Source organism: Papaver somniferum, chromosome 9 (genome assembly GCF_003573695.1).
Source record: "Papaver somniferum cultivar HN1 chromosome 9, ASM357369v1, whole genome shotgun sequence".
In the NCBI taxonomy this organism is placed as follows: Eukaryota; Viridiplantae; Streptophyta; class Magnoliopsida; order Ranunculales; family Papaveraceae; genus Papaver; species Papaver somniferum.
Window position 1 is genome coordinate 32,066,889 of NC_039366.1, and position 15,859 is coordinate 32,082,747.

The following is a 15,859-nucleotide window of genomic DNA, read 5'->3' on the forward strand; positions in this document are numbered from 1 at the left end:
TGGAGAAAACACCTAGCAAAAGATAAGGCTCCACAAAAAGTAGCCTTATTAGACGAGTATACCTCAACAACCGATGCATTGGATTAGATTGCTTCAATACTGTGGTACATTTCAAACACGGGAAAACATGCAGTCACATTTTCGATTCATTGCTTCAACTTTTGGCGAGAAAGGCTCAAGCGTTGATGACCAAATGCCTTACTCAAGCAGGAAGGTTAATACTCATTAAAACCTCCTTAATACCTACCTCAAACTACCTTATGCAAACACAATTATTTCCCACCCATGTACACAAGCACATAGATCGAATCGCCAGGAATTTTTCTGAGGCCATGACTCATCAGTTAAAAAACTCCACCTATTAGGATGGAGCAAGCTAAACAAACCGATATCAAAAAGGGTTCTTGACATAAGGAAAAATAGTCATCACAATAAAGCCTTACACATGAAAAGCCTCTGGAATATACATGATCAGCCTAATTCAATTTGCACCACATTATACAATGAGAATATCTACACAATCAACCGATTTTCCAAGAAAACACACCCATCTCTTTCTCCTCCAGCCCACAATGGAAACAAATCGCCTCCCTCATACCTAACTCCCAAAAACTCATTTTCCATCGCATCAGAAACGGTTTAAACACACCTATCCAAGCAAATTGGATACCTTAATCCCTATCCAATCCGTAGCTGATCTCATTGACCCTCTTACCCATTACTGAATCATGAACAACTAAATAACCTCCCACCTAAGGTTATCCAACACATCGTGAATATCCACCTCCCCCTAGATAGGCCTCCGGATAGGATTCTATGGCCGCATTCAAAATCCGGAAAATACATCACTGCTACCGGTTACAATTGTCTAATACAACAAGACAATCAATACCACCTAAACCCCCTTCCACTCACCAAATTCCTTTGGAAATTTCCCGGTCCACCAAAAATTCAACTTTTATTGTGGGAAGCTATAAATGAAGATCTACCGACCTTTTCTATTTTATACTGCATCAACCTCAGCAACTCCAACTTACGCCCACGGTGCAACACCGAACCTGAAACAGCCGAGCACGTGCTTATTCACCGTCCAATAACAATATCTACTTGGAACAACTTGCTATCTAGCCTATTAACTAACCAAATCACCAGTCACAACTCTCATATCACTATAACCACTCAAACAACCATTTCACAAATTATGCAAGGCTCTAGCCACATCCCGTCTATATCAGCTTTCTATTTCCTATTCTGGAACCTCTGGACGTCCAGAAATAAACTCGTTTGCATACAACACCATACACCTCCAGACAACATCTTAACACAAACCTTGAAGCAGCAATAATAATTTGATTGGGAAAAAACTTCCCTCATATATCCCCGGGGAACCACCAACCAGGGCTATTCCGACCAATATCAGAGCAATAACAACGATATCAGCTGCATGGAACAGACCAGAATCAAACTGGATAAAAATCAACACATATGGTGCTGCTCGAGGGCACCCAGGAATGACAGAAGCAGGTTTCATTTATAAGGATTTGAACGCTCAAACTACAAGGACGACAACAGAGTGACCATAACCAAAAGTTATCTTTGAGACGGATTCGGAAAATCTGATGCGCTTCATAAAAAAGGAGGTTGAAACTCAATGATATATTACAGAAATGATTGCCGAAATAAAATAAAGAATACAAAAAATTCATCAGTGTGATATACAACACAATTATAAAGAAGAAAAACGACGCAACAGATGGTCCGACAAACTATGCAGGGAGCGAAAGCCAAACAGGAAACGAGACCAGGCAATACCACCTTTTCTCAACCAAATTCTATCTAATGATTATACGGGTACAAGACACCGGCGTGTAACACCGATTTAGGCTTGTTTCTTTTTTTTTCTCGTGCTTCAAGAAAAAAAAATGGATTGGATTGGATGTGGATGGTGCCAAATCCGGTGGATCAGATCCGCTGCTCAATGCTCACCCCCTTGATCCTTTCCGGCATAGGCCAAAGTCCAACCCACACTCTTCTCTCCGCCCTTTCACATTCACACCTCTCTCCCTTACTCTCTCCTTCGCTCTATTTGGGGTTTTAGGGTTTATAAAACCACCGTTCTTCAACAATACAAGTAGATGTAATTTGAAGATTGAAACAGATCGGTACCCTAACACTCCGGCATTCAATTAGGTAATTCATTTTTACAATTTTCAACTCTTAATTTTGTTAGAAAAAAAAATGGAAACGTCTGGTAAAGATTTGAATCTCGATCTCGGAGCTTCATTAACGAGTGTGTATGAGATACCTGGAGAACCTGCAATAGTGATTAATGGCATGCCAGATTTAAACGATTTGGTTGTAGAACTCGAAATTTCGTCTTCTTCATCTATGAGTGATGATGAATTATCAGACGGAGAATCTGTTGATGAAAAGAAGCCAAATGTTGCAACAGGCGGGTCTTCTGTTGATGGAAAGAAGCTAGATGTGGCTGAAGGCGATTGTTCTACAGAGGTTGACATCAAAAGAGATGTAGAAGAACCGAAGAGGAATGCTGGATTTGGTGAGTGGTTACAAGGTAGAGAAGTTCGAAAGTTGTTTGGAGATGAGTTTTATTCTGGTAAAGTGAAGAAATATGATAAGGAAGCTGGTTGGTATAGAGTTGTATATGAAGATGGTGATTCTGAAGATCTTGAGTGGAATGAGTTGGAAGAGATACTTTTGCCTCTGGATATTTCGATTCCATTGAAATCATTGGCCATGAAGATTTCGAAGAAGAGCGAGAAGCGTACTCAGAAGAAAGGCGATACTAAGAATGAGAAGCCGACTCAGAAGAAAGGCGATACAAGAAAAGGCGGGCGAGGTGCAAGGCAGTAGAGCGGGCGGGATGGATGACATTTCAAGAAAATTTGGAGAATCCAGAACATACAGATGAACATTGTTTATTGTAAGTAAAATCTAATCTAGCAAAATAGAGATGCAAGGAGAAGATACACTCAAAACCGAGTAAATTCTATCTATTATTGAAGTTTTATATCCTGTGTTGTTTCCTTTATCTCATAATTTACATGCAAAACCTAACACAATACCGCATTTTGTACGGCAAAAAACTAATTGAACGGTGTTCTACCACACGTTGATGCTAAGAAACGGTGAATGTGATTCTTGTATACAATTTTTGTTTGTTTGGTAAGCTATTTTCCTAAAAGTTTTCCTTGTGGAAATGGAAGCGAGTTGATGTGCTATGGCTGAATTCATGGCAAAGTTTCTTCAGTTGTTCGGTAAGTGTAGCACTTCCACAGTAGAAAACACCTGCAATTATATTTCAAGTAAGTTAGATTCAACATGTTACTTGATCCTTTCACTTGTAAGGATATAATCATTTACTGTTAAATAGCAAATATTTGTGTTACTTTGTTTGAATGTGATTTCTCAATTTGTGCTTGTTTTATCTAGAACTTAAGAGAGATAAAAAATTCTTACCTATTCGAGAGGATTTATGGGTTCTTGCTAAGTCAGTGAACACCTTCCTCCAGTTTGGTCGAGCAAAATGTGTCCGTATCTGTCATAGGCACATGTGTTAGGATAGAGCAGAAAGATGTCTTGAAGTTTAATAGATTCCATGGTTTTCAGAATAAGTCTATACCTTACTGTCAGAGACGATATCAATTCCATTCTTCGCGTGCTGCAGTGACTGAACCATGGTAATGAGTGCTGATCTCACATCACCTTCTTCATACACACTGGTCAAGTAGTTGTGCATTTCGATTACATCCTGTTAAGTTCCATGAAAGAAATATCAAGTTAGTTTATCATCATGATTGCATATGAATGTCAGTTCAAATTGCTACTTTACAACGCACATTGTGATCGTGCTCTGCAACATCATCCATGACACCTTTGAACCACTCAAATGAAGCTTGCTCTCTTGTAACCCAATAGAAATATGCCCTCCCTGGACCCTTTCCTTTGCCATTTTGTACTGAACCTTCCTGCATTGATTTTTAGTAGCAATGTCACTACATGTGGCCAAAAATAGCTAGAGAAAAAAATTATGCTGGCTCAGTCATTGGTTTATTACCATATCACCCAAATTGTACAAAAGATCCTTCAGAATACTGATAAATGGAGTTGCACCAATTCCCAGGCCAATGAGCAAGAGAATATCATACTTCTTGTAGTTTTGAGCTGGAGCTCCATATGGTCCGTCTATTTGGAGCTTGGGGAAACTGTCATGACAAGGAAGAGCTATCAGATGCAGGTAAGATGTCATGGAAAAAAACTGTCAATGGGATTATCTTTGATTTTTATGTACATGGTACGTGATTGTTCGAAATTTGTCACTGCTGTAGTCTCCATTCTTGCAAGTCTTCCTTTCTTTGGTTGAGTGGGGGGGGCATCGCAAACCTGCACGTTGAAAGGAAAGATTACAAGGATGGTCAGGCCTTTTTCACTGTCCTGCGAGGATATCTATCCACTGAGAAAACTCTAATAATTTGCAACAGAAAAGAGAAAACAATGTCGTTGAGCTTAACCTGTTGAAATAAGTTTCTAAGCTCTGTTGTCCAATCTCCTAAGGTTCGAATGTGAACACTCACGTAATCATCCCCTGGTGCAGAAGTAAGAGAAAACGGGTGCCTGCAATCAAAGCAAGTGTTGTGTGCTGAGTATCTAGAATTCAGAAAGGAACTTAGTTATTTGCCACAGAATCTACACATACCATTCAAAGGGAGATACGTCAGGACACTTGACAAAAATGTACATGCCGCTCCTGTATTTGAATCCTACTGGCTTGCTCATATACAATGCAAGAACATTTCCTGGATATATGACTGCCTGTATAATTTTAGTAGTAAACAGTGTAAGTTTCCAACTCGATCTGCTAAAGTCAGTTAAACCAAATTGGCAACAGTAGAGGATTATTGGAGTTGCGTATGGAACCTTAATAACATCCACGCGCTCGCTGCCTTCACGAAGTGAACTCACAATTCTCTCACCAATGTACAAGAGAACTGGGACCATAATATACATCCATGTCTGCCAAGGAAAGAGATTTGAAGATTTGGTTAGTCTCCTATTTTGCATATTCACATATGAGCCGATGTAGTTTATAAGATAATATGTAATGCTTACCGTCTTACGGTACCACTCCTTGGTGAGAAACAAGTAGTAGCCATGTACAACTAGGAGGATATACGCAACAGCAAGCAAATGATGAGCGTACCAGAAGGCGTTGAATCCTGCCAAATGGTGAACTGGATACGGCAATTTCACAACGTTCTTACGAAACTTATGAAGCGCTAACGTGAATGAGAACATCATTATCAGGAGCATCAGAATGCCAGAAATACCCACGATACTGTTTACCAACTCACCATAAGTTGGCTGATGGTAATCGAAGTATTCGCCTAGATACCTCATAAATTTTGGATTCGGAGTAAATACCAGCCTCGGAAAATCACACATTATGTGAGCAGTTACATGGAGGAATGTGAAAATTGCGATTGTAAGGGCGATCACTTTGTGAAAGTTGATGTTATCATCGAAAGGAATGAAGCTACCAAGGAATGTCGATCTGAGTCTAGTAAGCAATGTTCTACATACAGGGATGAGAATCAGAGCCATATTGAGCTTAAGTCCTTCAGCAGCACCTTTGGCAATGCAAACACAATTGCCCATTATTTGATACGCTGGGTGACGCCTGTACTTCTGGAACTTCCAATTGAATACCATTATGTTAATGGTCAGCCATATGACGACAATCCATATTCTTCTCCAGTTATCATAGACAAATTCAAACGCCTGTTTTAGAAACTTGCTAACTGGGGTTCTGTATTCTTTTGGGATCATAGTTCTTGTCAGGGTTTGGCTTTTTTTTGCGAATGTTTCACCTTCTTCAGATTTAACCATCCCTTGCAGTAAAGTCTCCAGTTGCCAAATCTGTTGTTACAATTATTCAAAAATTTTTATCAGGATGCTTGAACTCTGAGATATGGAGGAGCTGGGTGCTTCAGTGAACGAAGTTTTACCTCTATGTATCCTAAATGATCAGGGTCAAGTTCTTCCATGATCAGAGATGCGTAAGATGCTGCATTATTTTTGATATTTGCAAGCTTATTTGCCGAAGCACTTAACAGTAATACCTCCTTCACTTCATCCTCTGACAGCTTCCCGTCTCCATTCTTGTCACACCTGCAGAGAGGGAATTACAGAGATCACACAGGGTTTTACTTTTCTAAGTCTTTAACCCCTGAAGGTTTGTCTCTTCCATTTAAACAGATGGGAATTAAAATCAGAAATGAAACAGAAAATTGAGTGTATGTTGTTGGACATTCAGTGCTAGTTTCCGATCATAAAACTCAGTTATTTGTCTGTGAACAAAAAATTCTTACATGTCAAAGAAAATTTGCAGCCGAGCATCGAGGTCACGATTGGACATATCATCCCAAAACTCTCTCAGTTCATCCTTGCTGATACCAATGGTTGTATCAGTATCATGACGTCTCGCCAATGCATCAAAGAGTTCATTCGCAAATTCCTTCGTATCCGCCATTCCTATCCAAACAGAAAAATGGAAAATCCATACTTTCAGACACTAGAAATGAAAAAACAACAAAAAGAGAGAAGAATCCAAGAGAAAGCTTACCAATACATTTTCCAAAATTATCTCTATAAAGTCTTTCTTCGTATGCAAGTTCATTGAATCGTTTTTCGACCGCTCTCCATGCCTCATCTTCTTTACCTGTTTTTGTCCTAGCAAGAAATCTTAAACCCTGAATTCCTTTTGTTGCACTTGTCTTGACGCTACCCCCATTCTCTGTGGTTCTAACATTTTTCCTTTCATGGAGATCATTCGTCTCGAATTGCCCCACATTCTTGGGTGTTTTCCTTACACTTGTGGGATCATCTACACGATTATCTACATTTTCTTCTTGTTGTACTACAATGCTTTCAAGTATCCATTTGGATGAATTCGATTCCTCGAGATCTTCATGCATTGTCTATGTTTTTTTTTTCAGAATTTCTCTTCTTCTCAATGGATTTTGAAAATCAGAATTGATTGAGAAGAAGAGAATTCAGCTGCAGACAGTAATGTGTGTGCAGAGAACAAATATCTAGGAGTTGACAACAGAAAAAGAGTTGAAGAAATGATGAAATTGTTGAAGGTGTCAATAAAAATGGAAATTCTGGAAATTCATTCAAGGTTCGTCAAATTGTTGGTTTTCTATACTTGGCTTGTTTATTTCAGGCTCTATAGAAAGAAAATTAAAATTAAATAAAATAAATCCAAGTGGACTATGGAGAACCCATTTTAGACATTGGTCTAACCCTGTCGTGCAGAATCAGATAAATCTATGTTATTGAGTTAATAATGTCTGAACAACTAAATGAGATTGATTTGGCTTCAAAATTACATTACAAATCTTAAGCTCTTTTATACATGTACAATTAAAGGGGTTATAAAGCGCGTTTCAGTCATTTTCAGCATTGAGCTTTTTGGCATTTTTTCGGCGAAATTGCCATCAGTTTCACTGTCAACCGGACTACTCACCGCGTTTCCCTTCAACGTTGTTAGCACAAACTCAGAATGCGTCATCCCACCGCGTTTCAATGTCAAGTTATCTGAATTTACCAATCTGAGAGCAATTAAGTCAACACGATCTAACACGAAACAATATGAAAAAATCTACCCAATTCAACGGTGAGATCGAAATGTACGTTGTGATGAGAGAATGGATAATGAATATAATAGTGTCCATCCATGTTCATGTTCATGTGGTTTCACATATTCTATTGGCATCAGAATCAGCTAACAAACTTCAACTTGACTATAAACAAAAGGAATTTGAATTCTCATACTAAGTCTTCTGGAAACTGACATACTCTTGTTCTAATTGTCAGGCACGTCGTATAATGGTGTTCCACTCCTAGCACCTACTACCTTCACGTTCTCATATTTTTATATTTCTTCAAGTTAACACTTGATTCTTCCCTATCTTTGATTCTTTCTAACATAACAAAATATATGAGATAATGCCTACTACTCACATGTTATGTTTTCAAATGGTTCATTGGGATGCAAATCGCCTTTGAGCCCAGCTGTACTGAATGAGTCGATGATACTAGTGACTCGGCACACACAATTCTTGATTATATTAAGACCCATTTTTGTAATGCTTCCATTTCCACAGTCCAATGCAGGGTCTTTGGGCTTTTCGAGTTTCTGTGGAGTTCATTCCAGACAAAACCCTGGCTAAGCTTCTTCAAGAGCTGAATGAAGTATCAACACCCCTGCAGCATATTTGTAGAGGAGAATCAGTAGATGATAGCGTCTCAGTAACATTATAACGTTAATCAAAGTAACGCAATTTTCTTTAGTGATTGATCAGTGTTTATACCGTATTCTGCTGACACAAATATAATCTTGGCTTAAACATTCATTTCTAGACTTCATAACATTTCTTCATCCATCTCTGAAATGGAAACATAACCCTCTTCTCTCATCAGCTCAATCAATCCACCCAATACATCATAAATGTCTGCAATTCTCTCGCTCGAAACATCCGTAGCCACAAAGGTTTGTAACCCATTATCTGTTTCTATCCAACTACAGCCAGGTAATTTTTTCAATCCCATTTTCTTCATCCGACCCCTAACCATCACAGCATCATCCCACATTCCAGCTCGAACGTACAAATTTGCCAGGACTACATAGTTCCAAGTGTTCTGGGGTTCAATTTCAAACAGTTTCTCACAAACAAACTTACCAAGATTGACATCTCCTGAAACCGAAACACCATTTAATAATGCGCCCCAAACTTTTGCACTAGGTTCAATTGGCATCCTAGATATGAAATCAGCTGCTTCATAAGTCATTCCAGCACGGCTCAGAACTGCAACCATACAAGCATAATGTTCAATTTCAGGGACAATCCCATAATATGGCAGCATGGAATCGAAAATCTTTTGAGCTTCACTAACTATTCCTGAATGTGCACAGCCTGTTAGAACTGCTGTGAATGTTACTCGATCTGGCTTTATACCAACAGCAAGCATATCCGTAAACAGGGAAATTGCTGCGACGGCATCTCCATGAGCTGCATATGCTGAGATCATAGCTGTCCATACAATCACGCTCCTTACCCTGGATCCTTTAAATACCTCGTAGGCTCCATTAACAAAACCAGACCTTGCATAGGTGTCTATTAAACCAGTTGTAACATAAATACATCCATCATAACCATTCCTAATCGCGTAACAGTGTATCTCTTTTCCACTTTTCAGATTTGAAAAATACGAAATGGTGGGAAGAACACTTGATAGAGTTACAGAATCTGGTTTAAATCCCATGTCCTGCATTTCATGAAGGAACTCACGAATACAATCATGGTGATTATTCTGGACAAGACCTGAAATCAAAGAATTCCAAGTACTCAAACCCGGGCTTTTCATTTCACGAAACAATTCCAATGCTTCCTCTACAAAACCATGATTCATGTATCCAGATATCATCGAGCCATAAGTAATCCCGTCTTTCTCTGTCATCTCATTAAACAACATTCTAGCATACTCCAAACTACCACATTTTGCGTACAACCCAATAATCGAATTACTAACCGGAGTATCCACTTCAATTCTGTTGTCCAACACCAACTGATGCACTTTCCTACCCAAATCAAGATCTTTCAACTGTGCACAAGCCTGCAAAACACTCACCACTGTAACCCCATCAAATCTCAAACCCAAACATTCCATATCCTTAAACAGAATCAAACAATCCTCATAAAAACCACATTGAGAATACCCACAAATCATTGAATTCCACGACACAATGTCCCTTTCTTGCATTTGATCAAACAATTTTCTAGCTAAACTCAATTCCCCCAACCGTGCATAACAAGTAATTAAACCATTAACAACAAATAAATCAGACTCATACCCATGTCTGCAAACAAAACTATGAATCTCTTTAACCAGTCTTCTGTCACCAAACAAAGGTGAAGATAGTGCTTTCAAAACTGAAGAAATCGTAAAACTGTCAGGCTTAAGATTCACATCTCTTAAAGACACTAAAGAAGAAAAGAGTTCAAGTGTCTGGGTATTTCTATTATGATGTGAATAAGCAATAAGCATAGCATTCCAAGAGAAAACATTTTTCTTAGGAATATTATCAAACACATGACGTGCTTCAAATAAAAAACCTGATGTAGCGTAAAAGGTTAACAGCTTCGAGCCAAGAAAATTGTCTGGAATGACTGAATGAAGTATACTTCGAGCATGAACTTGTTTTCCCTGTCGAACTAGACGATTATTTGTGCAATGTTGAATAAAGTGCCCATTAGCTCCATTTGAAGAGAGAAAGAGTTGTTTGATGTTGTTGGGTCTTGTTCTTGTCAGTAACGTCATTCATTAGTACGCAATGAACTGTAGCTGTAAGAAGATACAGAGGACGACAGGAGGAGAAATAATGGAGTGAATTTGAGGTAACCGAGGAAACTATAAAAAATGCATAATAGCCTATCATCCACTCCCACTCCCACAGCTACGCCTACGCTTGAGGTTTGTGATTCCAGAACGTAGAAATTTACGTTTAGTCCCAAAATTGTTGGGTTTTGGACGCTTTAGTCCTCCAGTCTCAAGCCCGATACAGATTAGTCCAAAAAAATCCTGCATGCTACAGTTTAGTCCAAAGTTGGACGAGTTAGTTCAAATTCAAGTCTGAGTCCCAAGTCTGCGAATTTTTGATATACCATAATTAGCCTTGAAGCGATTCCGTATATATAAGGCGTGTTTTGAAATCGATTTTTTTGGATCTCAAATTCAAAACAGGTAGCAGGTCAGAGATTAAACAGTTTCAGAGAGGCGATTTAACAGTTTCAGAGAGGATTTGATCGTTTCTTCATCATATTTCAACTCAGGTTACATTCGAAAGTGTTCTGAAATCGAAAATTCACGACAGATTGAGAGATAGATCGTTCAAGGTTTGAATTCGGAGGTGATTTTACAGATTCATAGATTGATTGTTAATGGAGCATAATTCAACCTCAGGTTAGTTTTCTTTTGGTTGTATTTCATCTGTTACATCTAATTTTCAGGTTTTGTTTCTGATTTTTAGTTTTTCTGAGTTTATGAGTTGATGATATCAATTCGTATGATCTTCAGTTGATATTTTGTTATACACTAGCTTCTGATTCTCGTGATGATGATGATTTACTGTTAATACTAGATCATTTCGAGTTTTGTTTACTGTTGTTTGATGATGTTTTTTTAGTTTTATGATGCATGATATGAAATTGAACTGATACTAGATCCTAGGCTTCTGATTTATTCAATTATGTGTTCCAGTAAGATTCTGGAGCTTAATTGATGGAGTATTTTTATCTAGGTTTACTGTTACTTGATGTTTTTGGCTTCGATTAAATGTGTACTTTCCTGTACACCGTTTACTTTTAGGTTATACGAAATTGTTGTTTGAAGCTTCAAATGTTTATTATCGTTTCTTTTGTAATATGTAGGGGTATCAAACAAGTCTGAGAAGTTTATTAATGTTGTTTTGAATCATGGTGAGCATTCTCCTGTTTTTCGTGTTAATACTAAAATAACCGTAGAAGAATTGAAGCATTTAGCATGTAAGCACTGGAGGTCTCTGTCTCCTGGGAGTATATTTTTCAGCTATATGGACAATGGTCAAGTAGTTTTTGTGACAGGTGATATACAACTGCAAAGCTTAATTGGTTTCATGATTCTTATTGATAATGAAGATGTCTATTTGCATGTGGATATGATTCGGAATAATACTTCTCGTTCTAAGTTTGGTTGTAGCAGTAGTTCTGGTTCTAAGTCTGGTTGTAGCAGTAGTTCTGGTTCTCGTTCTTGTGTAACTAAAAGTCCTAAGATGGTAAGAGTGTTAGATCATGATGCAGACAAGGGGAAGCCTCTGATTATTGATGAATGGGTTTATGTTTTTGATAAGATTGGTAGAGAATTTATGGGTGGTGTTAAAGCTGTTAGGATTGATGTTGATAAGTACAAGATGGATACTGGTTTCAAGATTGTTATTCTTAAAAATCACAAGACTCGTTTTACTGCAAAGTGCGAAGAAGATGGTTGTGGTTGGAGGATTCACTTTGGGCCTGTCAATGGTGATATTTCTCGGTTCGTGCTGAAAGATTCTAATGTTCACAGGTTAGTGTTTCATACTAGTCCACATTACTTATCTTTAGGCTTTTTGTGTGTATGTCCATAGTGGTGGACATAGTTGTGCATCTTATATATGTAGATTTGTTTTAGGTGTACATTGTGGTGCACAGTACTTGTTGTACTCTTAAATTACATATTCTTGCTTGGTTTGTGTGTATGCTCATTGTGTTGGTTTTGAGATCTTATTAGGTGTACAACATGGTGCACATTTTTTTTGTGGTGTTGGTTTGAGGTTGAAGAGTCCTGCAGTGACAACCAAGTTAGTCAAGCATTTGATTGCTGACTATATACAGGGTGATCCTAGCTTAAAACCCAATCAGATCATGTCACTTTTTAAGAAAACTTATGGGTCCAATATTAAGTATCACCATGCTCTTAGAGGGAAAGAAGCCGTATTTGAAGAACAGTATGGCGATGACGAGAAGTCGTATAGCGATTTAACTTGGTATGTCAAAGCAATTGAAGAAACTAATCCCGATAGCTATGTGAAGTTTGAAGTTGAGGATGGAACCAGTAGATTTCAGAGGATATTCATTTGTTTCGGTGCTTGCAAGCATAGCTACAGGTATCTCATGCCCATGATTTATTTGGATGCTACTTTCCTTACTGGTAGATACATGGGTACTTTGATGGCTGCAACATGTGTTAATGGAAACAATGGTTTTTACCCATTTGATTTTGCTATTGTTTCTTCTGAAAACAAAGTTAACTGGTTTTGGTTTCTGGAGAATCTTCAACAAGTTGTTGATGGTCGTCAGATTGTTTTTCTTAGTGATCGTCACGAAGGACTTTTGCAGGGCATTCCAAAATATTTTCCTAATTCATATCACAGCTATTGCTTTTACCACATCAAGTGCAATCTCCCCATCGGATAAGGTGATGCGAATTCGAAGCCCGTTCTTGATTTGTTTTACAAAGCTGCCTACTCTTACACACCAGCGAACTTTGAAGAAGCTTTGCGGGGCATGCATGCAATTGGATGTGGACATGTTGCTAACTATATCAGGACTATTTTAAAGGAGAAATGGGCAAATGCATTTTTCCCTGTATGCAGATATAGTGCTCACTCTTCAACTCTTGCCGAGTCCTTCAACAACTGGGTTCTTCCTTTCAAAAAGTTGTCTGCTTTTGCTCTTCTCGATGCGATACGGTGAGTTTTATGTTTAGTGTTTTATTCATTTTATTTATTTTTAATGTGTACATATTTCCTTTTGTACAAATGTAAGTCTGTCTATATTGATTTGCTTTTGCATACATTGATTTGCTTGATCTGTAGATACTTTGTACACATGTTTTATCTGTGATTCTGCAACTGTGTGTACATTGTTGTACACATCGATTTCCTTAATGTGTATATTGTTGTACACATGTTTTATCTGTATTCCTTCTAGATCATGTGTTTTGATTTTATGTTTTGTGTTATTATTATGTTAGTTTGAAGGTTATGAATATGATGTCTGAGAGAAGGATAAAAGGTCTTGAAAATTTTAACACTAGGCTCACTCCTGAATATGAGGCTTTACTAAAGGAAAACATCGACATTGGTCGTACTTGGAATGTTGTTCAGTCCATAAAAAGATTGTATGAAGTCAGGTCTCCTCGGACTCATTCTGTAGATCTATTGCAGAAAACTTGTACATGTCACAGGTGGCGAGTTAATGATTTTCCTTGTGCCCATGCTTGTGCTGCCATTCAAGCTACGAGAGAAGACATCTATTCATTTGTTGATCCATACTTCACCACTGAATGGTACAACAGGACATGCCAGGAGATCATCTTGCCAATCCCAAATTATGACAAGCCGAAGTCTTATGATCCTAGTGATAGGATTATTGTTCCTATTCATGTTCCTCCTCCTGGTAGACGAAGAACACAACGTATGAAGAGTGCTTGGGAGAAGGAAAAGATGCCTATGATGTGCACAAGGTGCTTCACCCTTGGTCGCCACAACAGAGCTACCTGCCCCATGATTTGATGCTTTTTTCTATGTTTCATTTTTTCAAAAGACTCTATGTATTTGGTCTTTACTTTTGGTAATGTCTTTTCAATTTTCTTTGGCGTGGATAATTAGTGCCAAGACATGTGTACCATTATGTATACCTTCCTGTGAACTTCAGTTTTTCTTACCTGTCTTTTTACATATGTACAACTATGTACACCATGGTGTACAATGGATGCTACTAGTCTATTTTGTTTAGTAATATTCTATGTTTTCAGATCTGTATAATTAGTAATTACTTTTGCTATGTTCAATTTTTATGTTTTCAGTTCTGCATGATATAAAAATTTTAGTTTTATTTTTGTGTCTTCAATTTTTATACTTTTGATAAAGTATGAAAACCTGTTAGTACATGTGTACCTTTATGTACACCTTCTGAACATTTTATGCTATGTCAGTAACTGTGCACAATCAAGTACACCTTAAGATTTCAAAACCTGTAATATACACTTCAATGGTAGTGATAAGTCATAAACTTGTAACATAAATATTGAAACTAATAAAAATATTAATTCAAGGTCTTGATAAGTCATAAACAAGGTGATAAAAAATGAAATTTGAAAAGTTGTCTGGAAAGATTGAAAATGTTTAGAAGCAATTCAGAAAGTGATCTTGTATAATGAAGCTTAAAATAAACTCTTCTTCCTCCTCAATGGTTGCATTTCCTTACTCAGGCGCCACTGCTTGTGCTCTTCATCCTTTTCTATGTCCCACACCTTTTCATACGTTCCGACTTTTTTCAGCATCTTGGCCACCAATGTTGCTCTCATTCCCTGACAAATGTTTTCGACCCTCTGTTGATCTCTTTCGATACTCTTTCTCTTGTTCATACTTCGTTTCATAAAGTAGCAAGTGTATAGGAGGAAGTCTGGATTGATACCTTGAGAAGGACACTACATGATGTTTATTTCGTGCGGTTCTATAGGTGCATCACCCTTTAAGGCTCTCTTCTTGTTGAGTTCCAATTGCACCACATTTGCCAGTTGTTGTGCATTATTTTTGTAGTCCCTATTTGAGTGCAACGAGTTGTACTACTTCCACTCTTCAGCTTCAAAATCAAACTTCAGAAACGACCGGTGAAGTCCTACTGCCATTTTTTCTATAGAGTGATTGACGGGGATTACAAGAACTTCCAGATTGTCATGCATGTCCCGTATGAAATCAACCACAAGTGTTTGTACAGTGGTCATGATATTGTTCTTCATATAGTACTGCAATCAATAATTTGTTGTAAAATTATTAGGGTGCACCTAAATCAGACAAACAAACAACAGAGCATGCACCTAAATAATTTGTTGCATGCCAGTATTATAGTATTATAATATGACACCTAAAGAAACATTTTAGACTGGAAACAGATGTATCCATGACGTATGATACAGGTGTACATACTTGTACACACCTAAAGAAATCTGCAAACAAACAACAGAGCATGTGTACAACTATGTATACACCTAAATGATCTATATATATATATGAGATTTTAGAGTTTTTTTTGAGAAACTTACACATGCAGTAGGACTCATTATTTCGCATCTCATGTACTTTTGATCATCTGGATGACGAAAGCTATCTCTGAGCAGTGCATTGCAACGTCGATGGACATAAAACTGCAGTACCTCTTGGTCCAGATACTTGTTGAACATCAATTCGCGAAGTACT

At 37.8% G+C, this 15,859-nt stretch overlaps 3 protein-coding genes across 3 annotated transcripts; 1 reads left to right on the forward strand and 2 right to left on the reverse strand.

The window, feature by feature from the left end:
• Positions 1-2,988: 2,988 nt before the first annotated feature.
• Positions 2,989-7,150, reverse strand: LOC113309623 (putative respiratory burst oxidase homolog protein H). Its single transcript, XM_026558074.1, has 13 exons — positions 6,644-7,150; positions 6,390-6,552; positions 6,027-6,189; positions 5,131-5,937; positions 4,939-5,034; positions 4,718-4,833; positions 4,533-4,635; positions 4,313-4,404; positions 4,079-4,226; positions 3,861-3,989; positions 3,644-3,772; positions 3,481-3,559; positions 2,989-3,309 (listed from the first exon to the last, which is right to left on the reverse strand). The coding sequence occupies exons 1-13, from the start codon at positions 6,993-6,995 to the stop codon at positions 3,200-3,202; spliced, it is 2,487 nt and encodes an 828-aa protein (XP_026413859.1). The 5' UTR covers positions 6,996-7,150; the 3' UTR covers positions 2,989-3,199.
• A 126-nt stretch (positions 7,151-7,276) lies between these two features.
• On the reverse strand, positions 7,277-10,535 carry LOC113309624 (pentatricopeptide repeat-containing protein At2g37310-like). Its single transcript, XM_026558075.1, has 2 exons — positions 8,397-10,535; positions 7,277-8,289 (listed from the first exon to the last, which is right to left on the reverse strand). Exon 1 carries the CDS (start codon positions 10,402-10,404, stop codon positions 8,449-8,451), a length of 1,956 nt encoding a protein of 651 aa, XP_026413860.1. The 5' UTR covers positions 10,405-10,535; the 3' UTR covers positions 7,277-8,289; positions 8,397-8,448.
• A 489-nt stretch (positions 10,536-11,024) lies between these two features.
• LOC113311717 lies at positions 11,025-14,173 on the forward strand. The gene is made up of 5 exons (XM_026560520.1): positions 11,025-11,046; positions 11,514-12,183; positions 12,431-13,051; positions 13,253-13,348; positions 13,633-14,173. The coding sequence occupies exons 1-5, from the start codon at positions 11,025-11,027 to the stop codon at positions 14,171-14,173; spliced, it is 1,950 nt and encodes a 649-aa protein (XP_026416305.1).
• Positions 14,174-15,859: the final 1,686 nt, after the last annotated feature.

Bases quoted from the DNA above. Each gene is read 5' to 3' on its own strand.
- LOC113309624 (XM_026558075.1), bottom strand. From the start codon at position 10,404: ATGACGTTACTGACAAGAACAAGACCCAACAACATCAAACAACTCTTT.
- LOC113309623 (XM_026558074.1), bottom strand. From the start codon at position 6,995: ATGCATGAAGATCTCGAGGAATCGAATTCATCCAAATGGATACTTGAA. The intron at 5,035-5,130 runs GTAAGCATTACA...TTTCCTTGGCAG, and splicing joins AGGAGTGGTACCGTAAGACG to ACATGGATGTATATTATGGT. The intron at 3,990-4,078 runs GTAATAAACCAA...AAATCAATGCAG, and splicing joins TGTACAATTTGGGTGATATG to GAAGGTTCAGTACAAAATGG.
- LOC113311717 (XM_026560520.1), top strand. From the start codon at position 11,025: ATGGAGCATAATTCAACCTCAG. The intron at 11,047-11,513 runs GTTAGTTTTCTT...TGTAATATGTAG, and splicing joins GGAGCATAATTCAACCTCAG to GGGTATCAAACAAGTCTGAG. The intron at 13,052-13,252 runs GTGCAATCTCCC...CCCTGTATGCAG, and splicing joins TATTGCTTTTACCACATCAA to ATATAGTGCTCACTCTTCAA.